Source organism: Etheostoma spectabile, chromosome 7 (assembly GCF_008692095.1).
Source record: "Etheostoma spectabile isolate EspeVRDwgs_2016 chromosome 7, UIUC_Espe_1.0, whole genome shotgun sequence".
Taxonomy (NCBI): Eukaryota; Metazoa; Chordata; class Actinopteri; order Perciformes; family Percidae; genus Etheostoma; species Etheostoma spectabile.
In genome coordinates, this window is record NC_045739.1 from 18,929,549 (window position 1) to 18,948,797 (window position 19,249).

Consider the following 19,249-nt stretch of genomic DNA (forward strand, 5'->3'; position numbering starts at 1 on the left):
CTTTTAAAATTGCAGCGCCAGAATGAAATCAGGAGAGGCTACATGCTTAAGACATTTTGTCATTCAGAGGACCTATGGTGAAACCTTTTCCAAAATGATTCTACATAATCTACCAAATCTCAAATTTTATTTAGAAACCCCTGTTACTTCTAGAGACCTGTGAGGGACCTTCATCAGAGCTCCTGGCCATAATCACAATTCCATTGCATTGTAAAACTAAACAATTAACGTTAGCAGTTATGAAGACAATACTGTTTGTTCCAATATTTGACCAGGATCACCTGAATGGGTCCCAAGAAAGATTTCGAGCGGACGGGAGTTCACCAGTAGCACCTGAAGGCAGCATCAGATCTGATGCAGTTGCTGTACCAGCACAGAAGGTAGGGGGCGACAATCTAGCTACGTATCCTGTTCCCAATATTCAAGCCTTGACATTGCGAAGATGGGCGCTGTTATGGTCTAGTCCAGATTACATAGCACAAACAACTGCGGGTTTCAGAGCTCTGTTATGACAACAGTTCCACTTCGTTCAGGTAAATGGAAAAAACATGGTTAACTTTACTTAGCTTGGTATTGAGCAAACGTTAGGGTCTTTGCAAAGTTGTGTAGCTAGCAAAATGACAGCCAGCTCAGCTAATGTCAACGAACGGGCTAGCGCACCTAAAATTAGCAAAGCTAGCTAGCAACGTCGGTTCAACTGGATCGTAGTTGGAGATAACAAACTGATAAATTAGTGCATATAACCGCACCTATGTTTTAACTACAGCAGTTTGTGAGTCAGAGTGACAGTCATGTTACACAGAAGCCAACCAACATGTAACTTCAGTTTATGTCATCTACAAGATGAGGTCGATGTTTTGATGTCAATGCTAGCTAACGTTAGCAAGTTAGCTAATCATTTTGAGAACCGTTTCCTGGTTGTGATTCCTTGGTTTGTTACCTTATTATTATACGTCAGTGGTTGTTACCGTCCGAGATGCTCCTTGACTTAGTTTAAATTTACGGGAATTTAAATCCAGTTAGTGTTTAATTTATGCTATTTAATGCCAAACTTGATACTTTTTGTTACATAGCTAGCTAGCTATGGAATGACAGAACATAACGCTGGCATGAACATAATGGTAAACAACCTGGGCTGTTGATGGGTCCCGTTTATTGTCAAACTGACGTTACAGCTAACGTTAACTAGCTACACCAATGAATATTACTTCAGACTCGTTAGCTATATTGTTTAATCATAACGGTACGCTCCTTTTTTCGACATGCATGCAGTGTAAACGACAAGGGTTTAATCTTTTCATTCTAAATAATTTTGCAAATGTATTTAACATATCATAATACGTTATAAGCCTGCATTTTTCCTTCACCAAAACACACAAGCTAGATAAGGATAAAGTAAGATAAGGATAAAGGTAAATCAAGTGATAGTTATACTACTTGATGGACCTTTGATATTCCATCAAGCAGTCAAGATCAACACGATTATCAAAAGGAATATCGACCTGTACGTGGTTACATGTTGACGGCTTTGGGGAAGTATTCTCACAACACAGCCACGCCTGTATTCGTGCTAAATGTTAGCTACATGTTAGCCTATTTTAGTTTTTCTAACTTGCCATATAAAGTTAACTTATGGGTTTGTGTGTTTGCAGGTGGAGGCAGGAGGTGTGAGTAGAGTGCAGTAGACATCAGCAGCATGTATTCTGAGTGGCGCTCGCTGCAGTTGGTGGTGCAGAGTGACCAGGGCCACCTCAGTGTTCTGCACACCTATCCCACTAGCGTGGGCACGGAGGTGGCAAATGCTGTAGTCAAGCCTTTGGGCACAGCTGTAAGCCCTGTCGCCACTGAGAACATCCTCAAGACAGACAAGGAGGTGAGAAACACTGCTGTACCTTAGGTTTGAGTGTGCACTGTGCAATGTTTGACATATCATTTTAATGCTTTGGTTGTCTGCCAAGCTACCAGTTCTATTACTAAAGCTTTGGAGAGCCTGTCAGCTCTAAACATATTCCTATATGACTTAAATGGGATCCATCAAAAAATGTATTTTAGGCAACACCTGTTACAAGGTCTCTGATGGTGCTATCGGTGTGCTTGGTTAATTTCTTTTGGACAAATTGCTTAAGAGTTCATAAAAAAAAAAGTAATTCAAGTAAATGCTACTTATTATGTAGGTGATGGTTAGTAAAACCTCAAGGCATCAGATCTTTTCCATCGAGGTTAATCTGCTAAAATCAGTTTGAATGTGATGCAAATATTATTTGTGGACACACTGCTTAGCGTCACCACAGCGAATGAACAAATAATTTTTGCTTTGCACAATCATTTTTTGAAATGACATGCTGCAATTTGAGCAGTAATCAACTTTAAAAAACAGGTTCCTACATTGCTTGTCTTGTCTTAAGTGCCATATGTAAACTGTTAATGCACCAACTGAAGTCAGAATCAAAAATACAATGACTGCTTGGTCTTGCCCACTGCATTCAGAGGGCACCTCTATTTTACATACAGATATGTGTCATTACTGTGGCAACCAATGTAGGTATGGTACAAAAAGTAACTACACTGTGCTGTTTGCATCTGTCACTTATTTTTAAATATTTTGTGTGTTTCAGATGGATAAAATGTATTATAAAAAAATACAACTTCTTTTTTTTAACTCCAAACATTATACCCAATCATTGCAAAGTACATGGAAATAATATGATTTTTGGAAATGTGTGTGTATATATATAATATTATTTAAATTTTCAGTACTTTCTAGGAGCAGAATAATCATTAGCCATACTTCCTCTTGACTATTTCATATCCGGTTTGCACACCTAGATTTGGGAATATTTTCCCTTGCTTGATCCGCACTCAAGCTTTTCTGTGTTTCTGTTTATCATGCATCTAGCTAGGCTGCTGGACAACTTTGGTACAAAGACCAGTGCTATGTTGGATTTGTGCCTTGTGTCACGAGGATGCATGCACCGTGGAGCATGATTTATTCAAGGACCTCTCTGTATTTGCGTTCCTTTAATCCTTACCAGTTTCCCAGTCCCTGTCGTTAAAATCATGGCATGATGCTACCATTGCCATGTTTCACCGTGGGGATGATAGTATGTTTGTTTGCCCTGATTTAATGCTTGACATAAAAGCCAAAGATTTTTTTTTTTAGCCTCATGAGACCAGAGTCCTTTTTTTCTCATGTTCTCAAAGTCTATTTAAAGGCCATTAGGCAAATTGCAGTTTGGCTGTCATTTGTCTTTTACGTAGGAGTACCTTTGGTTTAACTACTCTAGCATATAAAGCACGACTGATGGAGTGCTACAGAGATAGCTTCTCCTTTCTCTTCAGGAAGTTTACACCTGAAACACAACAAACGCTTCCCCCTCCCTTTACTTCACCGATCATGATAACGGAAGTGTTTGGTGTTGTGTATGTTTTTTTCTGTTGTGTGTGGATTGTGCAAAATAATACTTTTTAAATGGTTATTTTCATATCTTAAAGCCTCTTTAGCACACACTATATAGACAATGATAAAAAAAATATTAGTGTTAATAGGGATGTCCTTCCCTAGGATTGGTAGATTGGTAGATATGTATTGTATGAAAACACTGGAACGTCTACTAATACACCGCTGTGATCCAGTGAACCACAGAACTCACAGCAAGCCAGCATTTTCATTAATGATATAACAGCATGCATCAGGAAGGGATGTCGAGAGAAGCTGGGTTGGGGTCAAAATATTTCCGCAATTCCTTCCATGTTCACCATACATCTAAATTTCGGCCATTACTTGAACTTCACTTCATGCTGAGGATAAAGCTTAGATAAACCTTCTTGCCATTACCGATCCACTACTCTCCCCTTTTCATTAATAGTATACAAAATATTGCAGGAAAGTGTCAAGGGAGGGCTGTTATGCAGTCTTTTAATGAAGGTTGACTTTAGACTAAGTAGCTGTATATGTAGAAAAAACAAATCTTTGATTGGACTTATAATTGGCAGACACTGACTTGGATCAGGATCATGGGCGAGAAAGCATAATTAATTGGGACTTCTCCTGTCTTTGCTGTTGTCTTTGATACATTCACCCCAATGTTTAAATGTAACATTGACTGGCGAATAATGATCTGGTTTTTATACATCACTTGTCTTTTGTATTGGCGGCTTATTTTTGATTTAGCGAGAAACTAAATAAAATATGGGTTGGAGAGGTGGCGTATTGTTATTGCCATCATCCTTTTGCCTTAAACCTTTGGCCTTCCTTGATATGAGACAGTAAACAAGATGCTCTTAAATGCTTATGCTCCATCTTGTCATAGTGCAGTCTGACACAAAGCAACAGTATTCTATCAAAATAAGCACTTTCAGAATATGGCACTGTTGAAGTATGTTTTGGGAGCTGTCCTGGTCTCCGGGGCATGTGCAGTGGGATACAGGACTCATTGACAGCAATATGCTACATAGTGAAATGCTACAAAATGAACTAATAACTCATAACTTAAAAACATTCATAGAAAGTGAAAACGGTTTGGTTCCTAGGTGAAATGGACCATGGAGGTGCTGTGTTATGGCCTCACCCTCCCCCTTGAGGGGGACACTGTCAAGCTGTGTGTGGATGTGTACACAGACTGGATGATGGCCCTGGTGTCACCCAGGGACTCAATGCCTCAGCCTGTGGTCAAGGAACCCAATATGTACGTCCAGACCATCCTCAAACATCTGTACAACGTCTTTGTACCAAGGTATGTTAGAAATGTTCACAGATCCTTAATCTCCCGTTAGCTGTTGTCACATACATTTGTCTTTGCACTATTTGTGGCTGTTTGTCTCCCTACAAATATCTCTGACTATTGATGTCACTTATAATAACTGCTGTTCACACTTTCTCTCTGATTCCTTCTCTCTCTCTGATTTCCTCTCCATCCCCTCGTTTCAAACACTCCATCTTTCCCTCTAGGCCTGACCACCACAGTCTGAACCACATCAGGCTTTGCCAGCAGGTTCTGACTGCAGTCCAGAAATTGGCACGAGAGTCTGTTTCCATGGTGAGGGAAACCTGGGAGGTGCTGTTGCTCTTTCTTCTTCGCATCAATGACACATTACTTGCTGCGCCCACAGTTGGAGGTATGCCCCGCCCCGTCCTATGGAACCCTTCTTGCTGTATTCACTTAACTATGAATGATGATTACTAATAGAAATAATCTGCTTACACATTTCAGTTGGGGTGGCAGAGAAACTTGCAGAGAAGTTAATGGCAGTGCTGTTTGAGGTTTGGCTACTGGCATGTGCCCGCTGCTTTCCCACGCCACCATATTGGAAAACAGCAAGGGAGATGCTGGCTAACTGGAGACACCACCCTCCTGTTGTAGAGCAGTGGAGCAGAGTGGCCTGTGCCCTGACCTCCAGGTCAGAAAGGCAACTTAACTTTGATCTAGTGCTGAAAAAGTTTTAAATAGTTTCTTCCTGAGAGTGATTTTGGTTATTGTTAAGTTGTTTGATAAGTATTAAGATAGTTGGGCACTTGGCCTGTCTAACCTGTTTAATTCCTGTGTCTACCGAGCGGAGAAGCAAACCTAATTTTAAACTAAGAGTAGTTGCCTCTGAAGTGGGAAATATATTAATGGTTGTAACAATGAAAATAGTAAAATAATTACTGTATTCTCTACTGATGTTTGGGATAATCTGTACATTCCTGTCTCTTCTTCAATCCAGGCTCTTGCGTTTTACCCACGGACCGTCTTTCCCACCTTTTAAAGTTCCTGATGAAGATGCCAGCCTGATTCCTTTAGAGATGGACAATGACTGTGTGGCACAGACGTGGTACCGCTTTCTCCACATGCTTAGGTGCATAAATCCTCATTTCAAAACACCAATCTAACTCTAATGGACACAGAGGTTTTTCATGTAGTAAAAGATAGAGAAGCTGTCCACGGAGTGGAACTGATGAATATTTATCCTCTTTATGTACTCTCATGTTTAAAAAAAAATGTAAAATTTTTTCTTAATCTAGAAATCTTCAACAGGGGTTACCGCAGGGGGTCCACCAAATTATTGTTACATTTTTTTAAAATAAAAAAATAAAAATAAAATAAAAATAAAATAATAATAAAATAAATCTGACATATTATCAGAAAATATAAATCAATATTTTTATTGAAAAAAAAACCTCACTGATGATAGGCTAACTGGCCTATAGGTGTTGTAGTCCCTAAGATGGACAGATACAGTTCATCCTGAGGATTCACTGTTCCACGTGTATGTGTACCATTAAAACATGGTTTATAAAACCATGACAATTATTATTATAATGATTATATATTATTATTTTATATTATATAAATGTGGTAGGGGGTGCCTGCTCTGTCTCTCCTTCAGTTAAAGGGTTCTTGGCTTAAAGAACGTTGAAGACTCTTGGCTTAATCCATAAATCTGCTTGTTTCTCTGTTTTCTATTAGCAACCCAGTTGACCTGAGCAACCCTGCAATAGTGAGCACCACTCCGAAGTTTCAGGAACAGTTTCTTAACTCCAGCACTATCCCTCATGAGGTGGTGCTGCATCCATGTTTGAAACAGCTACCCCAAATCTTCTTCAGGGCCATGCGGGGCATCAGCTGCTTAGTGGATGCCTTCTTAGGTAAGAATGAAAATGAAAAGCTCAGAGTGATTGGCACCTTTTTTTCAAAAGTGCAACAAAACATGTTAACTTTACTGCTCATTTTCCAATGCATGATGTTTTATTTCTTTTTTTGATTTTTGAAATTGAGTTGTTCCTACCTCCTAGGCAGCTACCTGCTTCAGTAGGGTAACCTGTTACATTCAACAGGCTTTTGTTAAAGGATTAGACTGCAAAGATTTTCAAAGCCTCTCCTGCAGTACATGCAAAAGAGATGTTACTTTGACAACAAAATAAAATCAGACATAGTGTTATTGTGATCTCAAGCAATTGTACAGTTGATGCACGTACATTTTCCTACTGTAATGAAATCAAAGGATACCGATGGGTGACTGGAGGGTAGGAAAAATACATTCAAAAATCTAAAAGAATTGTTTTTATAAAAGTGTACACAGAAGTGTAAATTATAGTAATTAGGAAACTTAGTAAGTTAGTAGTGAAAATTGTAATATGCTCTGAAAGGCATTTAAACTATTAACAGCAATTCCAAGCATTTATTTCTTGTAACAGTTTTACTCCTTTCCAGTTGATATTCTGGGCAGAACTCCTGAGTAAAATCAAGACGGAGGATGTCAGTCAGTAGTCCCTGTTGAAACATTGGAATAAAAATATGTCGGTGTGATTTTTCTCTTTACACCGTAGGTGTCTCTGTTGAAAAGAGAGATGTACGGGAGAAGGTGGTCTCTTTTTGTCAAGTGCGGCCCTCTCATGGTACAGACATTAGCTGATGCATCATAAAATGAGATGGGCATATGATGGAGTCTATTTATTGGTGGTGATGGTATTAACAACTGGGCTTAGTCTTGCCGTAGCAAAATGATTGTTCTAGGCATTCCGATTAACCTACAAGATCTTCAACAAGGGGTCTGTTGCGGGTACCAAAGTAAATCAAGAAGGATAGATGACTATTGCTGATTCATCTCTAACCATTGTCTTGCATGTCTATGGATGAAAATTGTCCATGATCAATCACAGACTGTGAAGCCACTTAATTTTCTTCTCTCTCTCTCGCTCTCTCTCGCTCTCGCTCTCTCTCATAACATTAGAAACTGGAAAAAGGCTTCAAATGATTATATTTAACCAAAACAAGTTCTGTCCACTGGAAAAGTGGAGGAATGAAAATGTGTGTCTTGTTTGCTAATCAAAAATCTTTTTACTCCCTTGCTATGGGTGGAAGAACACTAAATTTAGTCCCAGCTCATTTTACCTTTCTGCCAACAGGTATTTCACGTCCCAGAGCTGACAGTGCCCCGCCCACCCCAGTCAACAGAATGAGCATGTCTCCACCCCCCTCCATCACCAACACCACCCCCCCTCACAGCCGCAAGCAACGGCATACAGTGGTCACCAAAACAACAAGCAAGAGTTCAACTGTAAGTTCAAGTGTTACATTAACATAAAAATATAGTAAGTGCAGAGTTGGAAAAAATTATGGTCTGTTTTATTTTAATTTTGTTATCCTATAACATTGTTTGAAGACAATCTATAAACAGAGCAGGGCTGATTATAAAGCTACACTCGCCGAGACTTTTACAGAAGAATACACTACACTTGTCAAGGTCAGTGTGTGGATCACCTTTCCTGCCATTTGTTTTTTACTATTTAAGTGAAGAAATCTCAACAAATCTTCTTTTTACCTGACCTTTGCTGTGTGTGATCTGTTAGTTAATTAGAGCCGTGGTTTTGCAATCTGAATTTAACATGATCATGCATGGTTTTGTGTCATCCCGGCTTGATTACGGCAACTCCGTTTTCCCCTGTCTCAACAAGTCGTCCCAGGACCGTTTACAACTGGTCTAGAACTCGGCTGCAAGGCTGTTGAGCAGGTCCAGCAGGATGTCACACATCACTCCTGTTTTCTCCTTGTTACGTTGGCTTCCAATCAAGTTCAGGATCCAGTTTAAAGTTCTTGTTCTTACATAAAAAGCATTGCATGGTCAGGCACCTGTTTATATATCTGACCTGCTCCATCCATCTATTACGGTCACTCAAGTCTTAAAACCAGGGATTACTGGTGGTCCCACGCACTTGTATGAAAACTAAAGCTGACCGTTTCTTTCAAGTGGTCGCTCTGACTCTGTGGAGCGCCCTTTCTATTGACTTATGTTACGCTTTTAAAAAGCAGCTGAAGACACACTTGTTTCAACTCGCTTTTGTCTCATATTTGTAATTTCGGGATTTTAGTCTTTTAATCTTTTACCTTTATTGGTATTATATTTTGTGTTTGCTTGTTTATTTTCTGTTTTGGATCCTACTCTATTAAAAAGAAAAATGTTTATTGTGTGAAGCACTTTGTGAATCTGTAAAAGGTGCTTTATCAAATAAATTATTAGTTACACTAGTCATGTTGTCAACAGCCTAATCAGATATCTTCCTATATCCCTTCCCACCCTGCAGAGCAGTGGTATTCAACCAACCAAAGCATCCCAGCAGCAACAGCAGCAGCAACAAACTTCATCCTCCCCGACCCTGCTTTCCAGCCCCAACCAGAGCAGTTGGGAGACTCGGCCCTTGCCGGCCCCAGCGCGGCCAAAGGTCAACAGCATCCTCAATCTATTCGGCCAGTGGCTGTTCGACGCTGCACTGGTCCATTGTAAGCTCCACAGCGGCCTCAGCCGAGACCCCAGCATGACCGGTAAGAAGTGGGGCGATGGTTAATAGAATTTTCTTTTATGCATGGGCAGGTAGGTGTTTTGTTGCTGTTCATAAGTACGTGTTTTTTGTGGAGTTATGTTTTTTTTGGTGTTATTTTTTTACTGTATGTCGTTGGGATATCCTTTTTGTTTTTTCACCTTTTTCTCTAAAACTTCTTTGTGCCCTTCTGTGTGTGGGGGGCTTGGTTAGAAGTGGCCTGGTATGAGATTTCCATCGGATTCTAATCCATTTACATCTACCAACTATATAAACCTAGCTAAAACTGCATATAGACTATAATCATATGTTAAGGACTTCATACAGCCATTTTATTGATAAAATCATCGCCAGAGGGGTCAATGACAGCACATAAAAATACTTTAAAAATTTGGCTGGTCATTGGCTCTCCATTTGTTTTCTCTTTTGGGTGTAGTGTTCTGCACGTGTCTACCATGTCTGATTAATGTTAAGAGTTGTTATGGGTCAAAAGTCATGTATTGAGGAGAACAAAAAAACACACACACAATTCATGCCTGATATGAATTGATCCCAACATATTGGATCTGCTTTGATTTTGTGTCTCTCCACTATTTCTGTTATCTTGCAGCCTCTTTTATCCAAATTCTCCTTTCTTATAAATCTTGTAAGTAGGAACAGCAGCTTTTTTTCCTCACTTAATTTGCGTTTCTTGACAAGTCTTCCTGCTTTTTAGTTAAGTTCCTCATGATCATCGCCATTATCGTCATTTTCTGTTCCCACTGCTTGTCATATATAAAAGTTCACCAGCGTTCTCTCAGCGTTTCTCCAAAGGTGATGGAATGGGTTTCACCAACTGACCACTTGTCTCAACCATAACGTTGCCAGTTTGTGACAACGCAACCCTGTTTTAAGTTCCCATTGTTCTTTTCCCTTGGGTCACACTAATCCTTATTATTTAGTTTATTTATTTACCCCCCTCAAGTTAAGCTTTTATGTTGTTGTTTTTTATCATTTCCCTTTGTATTGTCAGTTCACTTGAGTTTTGATTTTACTGGTTTGGTGCCTCAGTGCATGAAGTGAATGTTCTCTACTTTGATTGACAGTCATATAATTGCAACAGTGAGGGAGCTGACATAGGGATTTTGCCTTGTGATCTTGCAGCTGAAACATTTTATTACTAGCACACTACACTTGGTCATACTTTGTACCAGTGATAGGTAGAACCTCTGTGGCAAAATCTTTGTGTCTCAGTTCCCTTTGTGCTTTTAAATGTGAGCGTGTGTTTGCAGTCATTGAAGTCTTTGTTTTCTCTTGTTGTGATTATGTTGTGATCTTGTAGCGATTAAATATCTGCTTTGATTCTTTTTTTTAACTTTCTTTTTTTTTACTGTTTTCTTTTATTTTAGTGTGCATATAGTAGCTGCATTTCGATGTTTGCTTGTTATTCAGTCATGCATGTATACTACTGACCAAATTACAACTCAGGGTCCTTTCATTCTCTGTCTTTTTGCACTCTCTACAGCAATAGCCACTCAAGTAGGTCTGGAGCTAAGGAGGAAGGGATCCCAAATGTCCACTGACTCCATGGTGTCCAACCCCATGTTTGACGCCAACGAGTTCCCAGAGAGTTACGAGGCAGGACGAGCTGAGGCCTGCGGGACTCTCTGCCGCATCTACTGTAGCAAGAAAACTGGAGAAGATATTTTGCCTGTATACCTGTCCAGGTAACTTAGTCAAGAGTTTTATATTTTATCATGACAATTTTTTTTATGAAAGCAACAACCTAACTGTGGACATGGTTTTAGTCTCATTGAATATTTTGTTTTGTTTTGTTTTTGTAACTTTTTTTAAACTATAATTATCCTTTCTCTTCCTGGTAGGTTCTACATGGTCCTGATTCAGGGTCTCCAGATCTCTGATTTTATCTGCAGACCAGTTCTGGCTTCTATCATTCTCAACTCGTCCTCTCTCTTCTGTACTGACCTAAAGGGAATCAATGTGGTGGTGCCCTACTTCATAGCTGCCCTGGAGACTATTGTACCAGACAGGTTAGACTGGTTTGGGATTGGTTACCATTTAATTAACAGCTTGTGTTTACTGGATAACATTGTCCGATCATATGATTTTAGTGAGATTTATCTTTATAGGTTTTAAGAATATATCTTGAAGTACATACACGAGATGCGTTTTTCTTTAACAGGGAGCTGTCCAAATTCAAGATGTATGTTAATCCTACCGATCTGAGGAGAGCCTCTATAAACATCCTGCTTGCCATGCTGTCATTGCCACATCATTTTGGCAACATCAAATCAGAGGTAACAGCTTTGGTATCTTTTTTTTTTTTTTATCTACCACTTAAGTGCAGCATTTAGTATGTTTTTGGGTTTGCAGTGTGTGAAATGAATCATATATTGTCATTGCAGCTTATGTGAAATCCTTGTCGAAACATTTCAGTAGTACAGTTCCGTACCATAAAGCCACATGTAGGTAAAAACCCATTCGCTGGGTTCTTTACCATGTTGCTGTTGTGCTTTAGGTTCTATTGGAAGGAAAGTTCAATGAGGAGGATGGGTGGCCTCATGACCAGCCTGTGTCTTTCCTGTCCCTGAGGCTACGTCTTGTCAATGTCCTCATAGGAGCACTTCAGACTGAGACTGACACCACCAACACACAGCTCATCCTGGGTATCTACTGGCTTCTTCATTTCTTAATGATCTGATTAGTTAAACCATGTTTTGACTGTGTTGGAGTCTATTATTCTATGTATTGTTTAATTATTGAACACCCTCCTCTCTCAGGTGCAATGCTAAATATTGTTCAAGACTCGGCACTGTTGGAGTCCATAGGTGCACAGACTGAAACAGTAAGACTCAGATCACTGCTGTTATCTAATGATGAACCATTAACATTTTATAATGCTAGAAGCAGAGTGATGCACTAGACATCAATATTGCTTTGTTTCTGTGGTTGTAGGGGAGTGTTGATGGGAGCCACATGACTGTGAGAAGTCAAAGTCACAGCCGTACTAACAGTGGCATTAGTTTCACCAGTGGGGGAAGCACGGAGGCCACCAGCCCAGACTCTGAGCGTCCTGCCCAGGCCCTGCTTCGAGACTACGGTAAGACACACAGCTTCTCCGTATAAACTAATATCCTTGTGCTCGCTGAAATAACACAGTGGTGCCAGCTTTGGTCAGATTGTGCATAACATGCTGGAACTTTATTTCCTGTGATAAGTACCTTCTTTCTGAACAATGCAAAACTAATTGAATTTAACACGTTTGTTCTTTATAGCTAACGTGGTTAAAGTGGTATTCAGAGTTAAGAAGCGTTGGGTAAAATGTCTTTGTAGGTGAAACCAAGTTATTTGCTGTGATGCTGTGGCACTGTTATGTATGAAGTGCCTGCTGACTTCATAATTCTCTCTGATTGATTGGTTGCCTAATCAAAGTCCTTTCAAAGACTTTGTCTTTTCTTTACTTGGGCTGAGCGATGTTTAGAAACAATAGCCACTCTCATTTCATTTTTCCCTCAAGTTTATATCTACTTTCACTAAACACTGGGCTGCTTATCGGCAACTTTGTCTAACAGGAAATGGGAGTGTGGGTTCCTGTGGGACAGGACGGTGACATTGTGTTGTGAGGCTCAGTACTGGACAGTAAAAACAAGACTTCAGAGTGGGTAGAGGTCTGGAGACAGCTGTTATATACGCTACCCTACTTTGACTGCTTTGTTTCTGGCAGAGGTTGCAAACCCATTCTACCACCACACCAAATTCCATTCTCAAATTAACACTTTGGAGCTTCTTTTCTTTAAAGTTTCTTTAATATGTAAAGGAACAGAAAGAATATTTATCAGTTACTTCAAAATCCACATGCACCGTTCTTCATATTCTATGGTCTACCTCAGCTAAAAACCCAGAATCCCTCAGTATGTTAGCATCTCACTACTGAGCTTTTTAATTAGTTCAGTCTAGTTTGATTAAATCATACATAACATTTTATTTTCGTTCAAAATCAAAACTCTATCGCTCAGCCCTATTTATTCAGCAATTTATTTACTCTCTATATTTTAGTCTATCTGAATTTCTCTAAACATTGTGTGCTGTACTTCTTTTAAACTCAGTTCTAATGCATGTTTTTAATACCATATAATTAATAACTCTGTATCCAGAACGTTTTATCCTGTTGTCCTGCATACCTTAGCTGTTTTGCCTGAATCATGCTTTGCTCTATTCTTTGCGGTGTTTGGTATTTTGGGGTGTTATATGGTCTAGCTCTTCCAGATACGGCGGCAGGCCTGCTGGTGCGCAGCATTCACCTGGTCACTCAGAGACTCAACTCCCAGTGGAGGCAAGACATGAGCATTTCACTGGCTGCCTTGGAGCTGCTGGCTGGGCTCGCCAAGGTAAAGGTACAATGTCCAAACATCAAAGAGACTCAGTGTAACAATCTACAATCATTACCAGCTGGCCAGGCCATGGTGAGACTGTTGTATGTCTTTCACTCATACCTCAACCAGCAGAAGCCTTTGCATTGCTCTATAACAACAACAGCAAGAACAACTCTATCACTTTACCACAGCTGTTTTGACCAATGTTTACAGAAAAACCTCTATTCAAGTTAACTGGTGCACCTGCTATGAGATGTTTCAGTTTCTAAATAAGGTTACATTAGTTAAATAGACAGTAATTGGCTATAAAATGTAAATATCTGACACTTTGAGAGTGCTGAGGAGCAGAGAAAGAAGAGGCAAAGGTAACAGAGGTTTCATAGAGATTATTGAAATGACATACTGCTGGTTCTGTAACTTTAAAACTTTTTAGTAATATTTTGCAAATAGTCAAGTGTGTCTTAATTGAGTAAAACAACCAATCACTTATGCACCCAAGCCTACAGAAAAAGTGCACAAAATTGTTTTGTAATCTAGCTCATGTAATACATTTTTCTGTATTTGTTGTATATGTCTTAACCAGGTAAAGGTGGGAGTGGACTCTTCAGACCGTAAACGTGCTGTCAGCTCTATATGTGGGTACATCGTGTACCAGTGTAGCCGTCCTGCTCCTCTTCAGTCCCGAGACCTCCACTCCATGATTGTAGCTGCCTTCCAGTTTCTCTGTGTGTGGCTCACAGAACACCCTGACATGCTGGATGAGAAGGTAAGTTTAAAGACTGAACTAAGATTTCCTTCAGATATTTTGTTTGGTCATAGAGGAATAGAATTATATTGTAAAATTCACCTTCTACCAAGAACGTGTAGAAAACTGCATAACTTCGCCATTTCTCTTAGATACAATATTTACTCTGAATTTTATTGGCAATTGTGTTTAAGTCTTAGCCTCATTTATGTGAAAGAGAAATATGCACTCTTGCTCTGAGATTCAATCCCCAACCTCTTTTTCTTTTGGATCAGGATTGTTTGGTAGAGGTGTTGGAGATTGTAGAGCTGGGAATCTCTGGCAGCAAGTCCCGACAGGAACAGGAAGTCCGACACAAAGGGGAGAAGGAGCACAACCCAGCTTCAATGAGGGTTAAGGACGCTGCTGAGGCAACTTTGTCCTGGTGAGGTTCCAAAAACGTTTCTTCAGTATGGACCTGAAACTACAGTTTGGTGATATAGTTTGGTGACAGCAGTTTATGACAACGACACAGAAGAGAACAGTGCTTATGGAAAGTATTCACAGCGCTTCACTTTTTCCCACATTCTGTTAATTAACAGCCTTATTCCAAAATGGATTACATTTATTTTTCCCTCAAAATTCTACACATGATACCCCATAATGACAATTAAAATAAAGTTTGTTTGAGATTTTTGCAAATTTAATAAAAATTCAAAAACAAAGAAATCACAGCCTTAGCAATCAAGCTCAAAATTGAGTTTAGGTACATTCCGTTTCCACTGATCATCCTATTGGAGACCACCTGTGGTAAATACAGTTGATTGGACATGATTTGGAAAGGCACAGGTCCCACAGTTAACCGTGCTTGTCAGATCACTAAACAAGCAGAAGTTGAAGGAACTGTCTGTAGACTCAAGGCACAGATCTGAGGGAGCGTATAGAAACATTTCTGCTGCTTTAAAGGTCCCAATGATCACAGTGGTTTCCATCATCCGTAAATGGAAGAAGTTTAAAACCACCAGAACTCTTACTAGAGCTGGTTGTCCCTCTAAACTAAGTGATCGAGGGAAGAAGGGCTTTAGTTAGAGAAGTGACCAATAACCCGATGGTCACTCATGACAGAGCTCCAGGGTTCCTCTGTGGAGAGAGGGGAATCTTCCAGAAGGACGACCATCGTTGCTGAACTCCACCAATCAGGCCTGTATGGTAGATTGTCCAGACGGAAGCCACTTAGTAAAAGGCACATTGCGGCTTCAGGACAACTCTGTAAATGTCCTAAAGTGTCCCAGCCAGAGCCCAGACTTGAATCCCCTTGAACATCTCTGCAAGGATCTGAAAATAGCTGTGCACCAACGCTCCCCATACAACCTGATGGAGCTCGAGAGGTTCTGTAAAGAGGAATGGTGAAACTGGACAAAGATAGGTCTGCCAAGCTTGTGGCTTCAAATTCCAAAAGACTTGAGGCAGTAATTTCTGTCAAAGGTGCCACAACAAAGTATTGAGCAAAAGCTGTGAATACTTTTATTATACTTTTTATTATATGTTTTCGTTCTTTATTTCTAATGAATTTGCAAACATTTAAAAAAAAAAATGTCATGTTGTCATTATGGGGTATTTTGTGTAGAATTGAGGAAAAAAATGAATTCAATCAATTTTGCAATAAGGCTGTAACATTCTAAATTACTCAAACATCAGTCTGTCTGTTACCAGAGAGCAGCCACTTCTAGACATGGTTATTTCTGGATATTTTCACAAAAAAGAAAAAGTTACAACAAAGTTGACTAATCAAAGTCAACAATAAAATGTTATTAGCCATGCATTTGAATATCACCTTTACAATATTGTTGACTCCAGAAGGAATTTTGTAATTTGGTTAAAATGCACAGTATGTCTTAGTCATTATACTAAGTTATGTAATTGTTCTTCTTCTTTTTTTTTTTTTTTTTTTTACTTCTGATGAAATGAACCAGTTTCCCCAGATTTTCTGCTGAACCTCCACACAGCATTAATACAACTATTAGGCAGTAAAACGGCCTTGTCCGTATTGACCTTGTTTGCTGTTTCCCAGTATCATGCAGGTGTTGGGGGCCTTCCCTTCTCCCAGCGGGCCTGCCTCCACCTGCAGCCTGCTGAATGAAGACACCCTGATTCGGTTTGCCAGACTCGGTGCCACAGGAGCCAGCAACTTCCGCTACTTTGTCCTGGACAACTCAGTCATCCTCGCCATGCTGGAGCAACCTCTCGGCAATGAGCAGAGTCAGTAGCTCATCATCTGTCCTCTGACCTAATACCAGTTTATTGAGATATTAACAATGATTAAGATGTTACTAAGTTCATTTTAAATGTACAAGTAGTACCTGTATCACCCGCCTTGTACCAAGCACCGTGAAAGTAAATTAAATTACCTGCAGGCCACCCTGTTTCTCCATAAATGAGAGCATCTCTGTCCTCACAGACCCTAGTCCATCAGTGACCGTCTTGATACGCGGGACGGCTGGCAGACATGCCTGGACCATGCAGCTTTTCCACCAGCCCAGAGGAGCTTGGGCCAATCAGAGGGTAAGATCACACTAGTTTACTGCATCATAAAAGACAACAATGCCAAAACAGTAGCACTTCAGAAATGTTGTTAAAATGGCATGCTAGAGTCTTGCTTTTGTATAATCTCCCGATCTTTTTAGTTTATAATGGAACTATGCTCCATATCTGTCTACTTTTCTCCCTTTACAGCAGGTGTTTGTTCCAGAGGGCCGTCCAACACCCAACAATGGGGTGGGTATCAAGTACAACGTCAAGCAGAGGCCCTTCCCTGAAGAGGTGGATAAGATACCTCTTGTCAAAGCTGATGTCAGTATTCCTGACTTGGATGACATTGTCAGTAAAGAGGTGAGATTGACATCCTGTTGAACCCTACCACCATATGACTCATTACAAATGAAATGATTTTACCTTGGGCACAAGCCAAAACAAGATGGTTGTTGTCATGGCTAAAATACAGCCACGCAATAACTAAATTTACTCATATTTGCTATTATACAAATTCAGGTGTGTTGTATGGGCTGGCAGGAGGATTCGAGAGCCACAAATGCACTGATGAGTAATTTCCCCAACGTGAGTTGTTGAATAGATGAAATTCCACTTGGGTGTCTCTTGGAAAAAAGGGTTAAATCCTCTGGTTTGTTGGAAAACACAAGGATCTTAGATGATGTGCGGTTTCTCAATCCAATGCAATACCCTTCAAATAATATGTAGCATTCAAACCATAACCACAATCGGAAAAATGGCCGCTGAACAGAATCAACACCACTCTGACACGATGTTAAGAAAGTGAACATTATAGCTTTAAAAAAAATTGAACTTGTTGAAGAGCTGTTGTACTGGATTGTATTAGATTGTACAGGTTTTGCTAATACAATGGTTTCTCCAGTTAAGTGTTTTAAAGCACTGGTGCACACTACTGACTCTTTTCACATCAACTTCGGAAGTTGACATCTCAGTATTTGGACTGTGGGATGTGGTCGTTGTGGGTTAAGGCTGAATTCATGCAGTTGAGTGCCATTCATTAGCCAACCCTCTTAAAATTGCCCTATTCCCTTCTTCTTTTCAGCTGGAACTTCAGCATGACAAGCTTCGTATTCTGATGACCAAGCAGATAGAGTATGAGAACGCCTTGGAGCGGCACAGTGAGGAGCTCTGGAAGTCCAAGCTTTACCCTGATCCACGGACCGACTGCAAACCCCCTCCACCCGCGCAGGAGTTCCAGACAGCACGCCTCTTCCTCTCCCACTTTGGCTTTCTGTCTCTGGAGGCGCTCAAGGTTGGTATCATTTGTCTGATCGTGACCGATGAGAAAGTCTCTTGGATTAAAGTTGCGAAAATCATTTTCTGCCAAATTCAGATATTAAATAAGTCCTTTAGCTACTTATACCTAACTTTAATTGGTACTTTTGCGATGTGATTCAATTTAAAGATAATTTGTATGATGTATAACATTTTGTAGCCTGTTTTCAAAATGTATATTTGTCACAAGAGGTTGTATGCTGTAACGTTTGAGGGAATTTAATCATTGCGTGGGCGCCTAGAGCCAAATAATGCATCCACCTCCAAGTGTCTAAGCAACTTCACGACGTCATCAAAAAGTCAATGTTTTGATTGAGAAACCTCTGTAGAGACACCTAGCTGCAAAAAAAATTACGTATTGTACATTAAGGTCTGGGGAATGAATGATGCAAAAAAGTTATATTGATAATTATGATGTAATGTGTAAAGTATTAATGAGATATTAATATTGTTAATATAGAATGTGTGTATATTTGTTTATTATTGACAGGAGCCCAACAACAGCCGTCTACCTCCTCATCTGATTGGCCTGGAGTCATCCTTGCCAGGGTTTTTTGATGACATAAGCTACCTGGACCTGCTTCCCTGCCGACCATTTGACACTGTCTTTATTTTCTATGTGAGGGCTGGACAGAAAAGCAGCCCTGAGGTAAGGGAACTTGCAACAGATTTTGTAAAACAGTATACCGTTTAACGATTGACACGTTTGGCTTGTATTTTAAATGGAATAAAATGGCTTGAATTTAACATACAGATCTTGACCTTAAGATGTGTAGAATAATCTTTAAATAAGAATGGATGTGTGCTTGGGGTGATTAGATCCTGAGGAATGTGGAGTCATCGTCCAGTGTCCAGCCCCACTTCTTGGAGTTCCTGATGTCCTTGGGCTGGCCTGTGGACGTGGGACGCCACCCAGGGTGGACAGGACACCTGGATACCAGCTGGACCCTCAACTCGTGCTCCGACAGCAATGATATACAACAAACAGGTAAGCTACGAAGCTAACTACTGCAT

General features: G+C 40.0%; 2 protein-coding genes across 14 annotated transcripts in view; one reads left to right on the forward strand and one right to left on the reverse strand.

Annotated features, from left to right (window-relative positions):
• The window catches only part of e2f1 (E2F transcription factor 1), a 408,003-nt gene that overhangs the window by 3,419 nt on the left and 385,335 nt on the right, over positions 1–19,249 (reverse strand). The window lies entirely within an intron of this gene.
• ralgapb (Ral GTPase activating protein non-catalytic subunit beta) overlaps positions 351–19,249 on the forward strand; it is a 21,964-nt gene continuing 3,065 nt past the window's right edge. Inside the window, exons 1-26 of one of the 13 annotated variants that reach the window (XM_032520816.1) lie at positions 351–533; positions 1,653–1,873; positions 4,531–4,733; positions 4,949–5,115; positions 5,211–5,397; positions 5,704–5,835; positions 6,447–6,625; positions 7,307–7,375; positions 7,886–8,037; positions 9,062–9,299; positions 10,800–11,001; positions 11,158–11,325; positions 11,478–11,592; positions 11,814–11,961; positions 12,076–12,140; positions 12,251–12,395; positions 13,553–13,689; positions 14,252–14,434; positions 14,689–14,837; positions 16,464–16,651; positions 16,851–16,954; positions 17,126–17,281; positions 17,441–17,506; positions 18,003–18,212; positions 18,726–18,884; positions 19,055–19,223. In XM_032520816.1, the coding sequence (XP_032376707.1) occupies positions 1,697–1,873; positions 4,531–4,733; positions 4,949–5,115; positions 5,211–5,397; positions 5,704–5,835; positions 6,447–6,625; positions 7,307–7,375; positions 7,886–8,037; positions 9,062–9,299; positions 10,800–11,001; positions 11,158–11,325; positions 11,478–11,592; positions 11,814–11,961; positions 12,076–12,140; positions 12,251–12,395; positions 13,553–13,689; positions 14,252–14,434; positions 14,689–14,837; positions 16,464–16,651; positions 16,851–16,954; positions 17,126–17,281; positions 17,441–17,506; positions 18,003–18,212; positions 18,726–18,884; positions 19,055–19,223 (3,868 nt within the window). In that variant the 5' untranslated portion in view covers positions 351–533; positions 1,653–1,696. The remainder of the gene's footprint in view (positions 534–1,652; positions 1,874–4,530; positions 4,734–4,948; positions 5,116–5,210; positions 5,398–5,703; positions 5,836–6,446; positions 6,626–7,306; positions 7,376–7,885; positions 8,038–9,061; positions 9,300–10,799; positions 11,002–11,157; positions 11,326–11,477; positions 11,593–11,813; positions 11,962–12,075; positions 12,141–12,250; positions 12,396–13,552; positions 13,690–14,251; positions 14,435–14,688; positions 14,838–16,463; positions 16,652–16,850; positions 16,955–17,125; positions 17,282–17,440; positions 17,507–18,002; positions 18,213–18,725; positions 18,885–19,054; positions 19,224–19,249) is intronic. The other 12 variants (XM_032520817.1, XM_032520818.1, XM_032520819.1 and 9 more) reach the window with 12 other exon arrangements.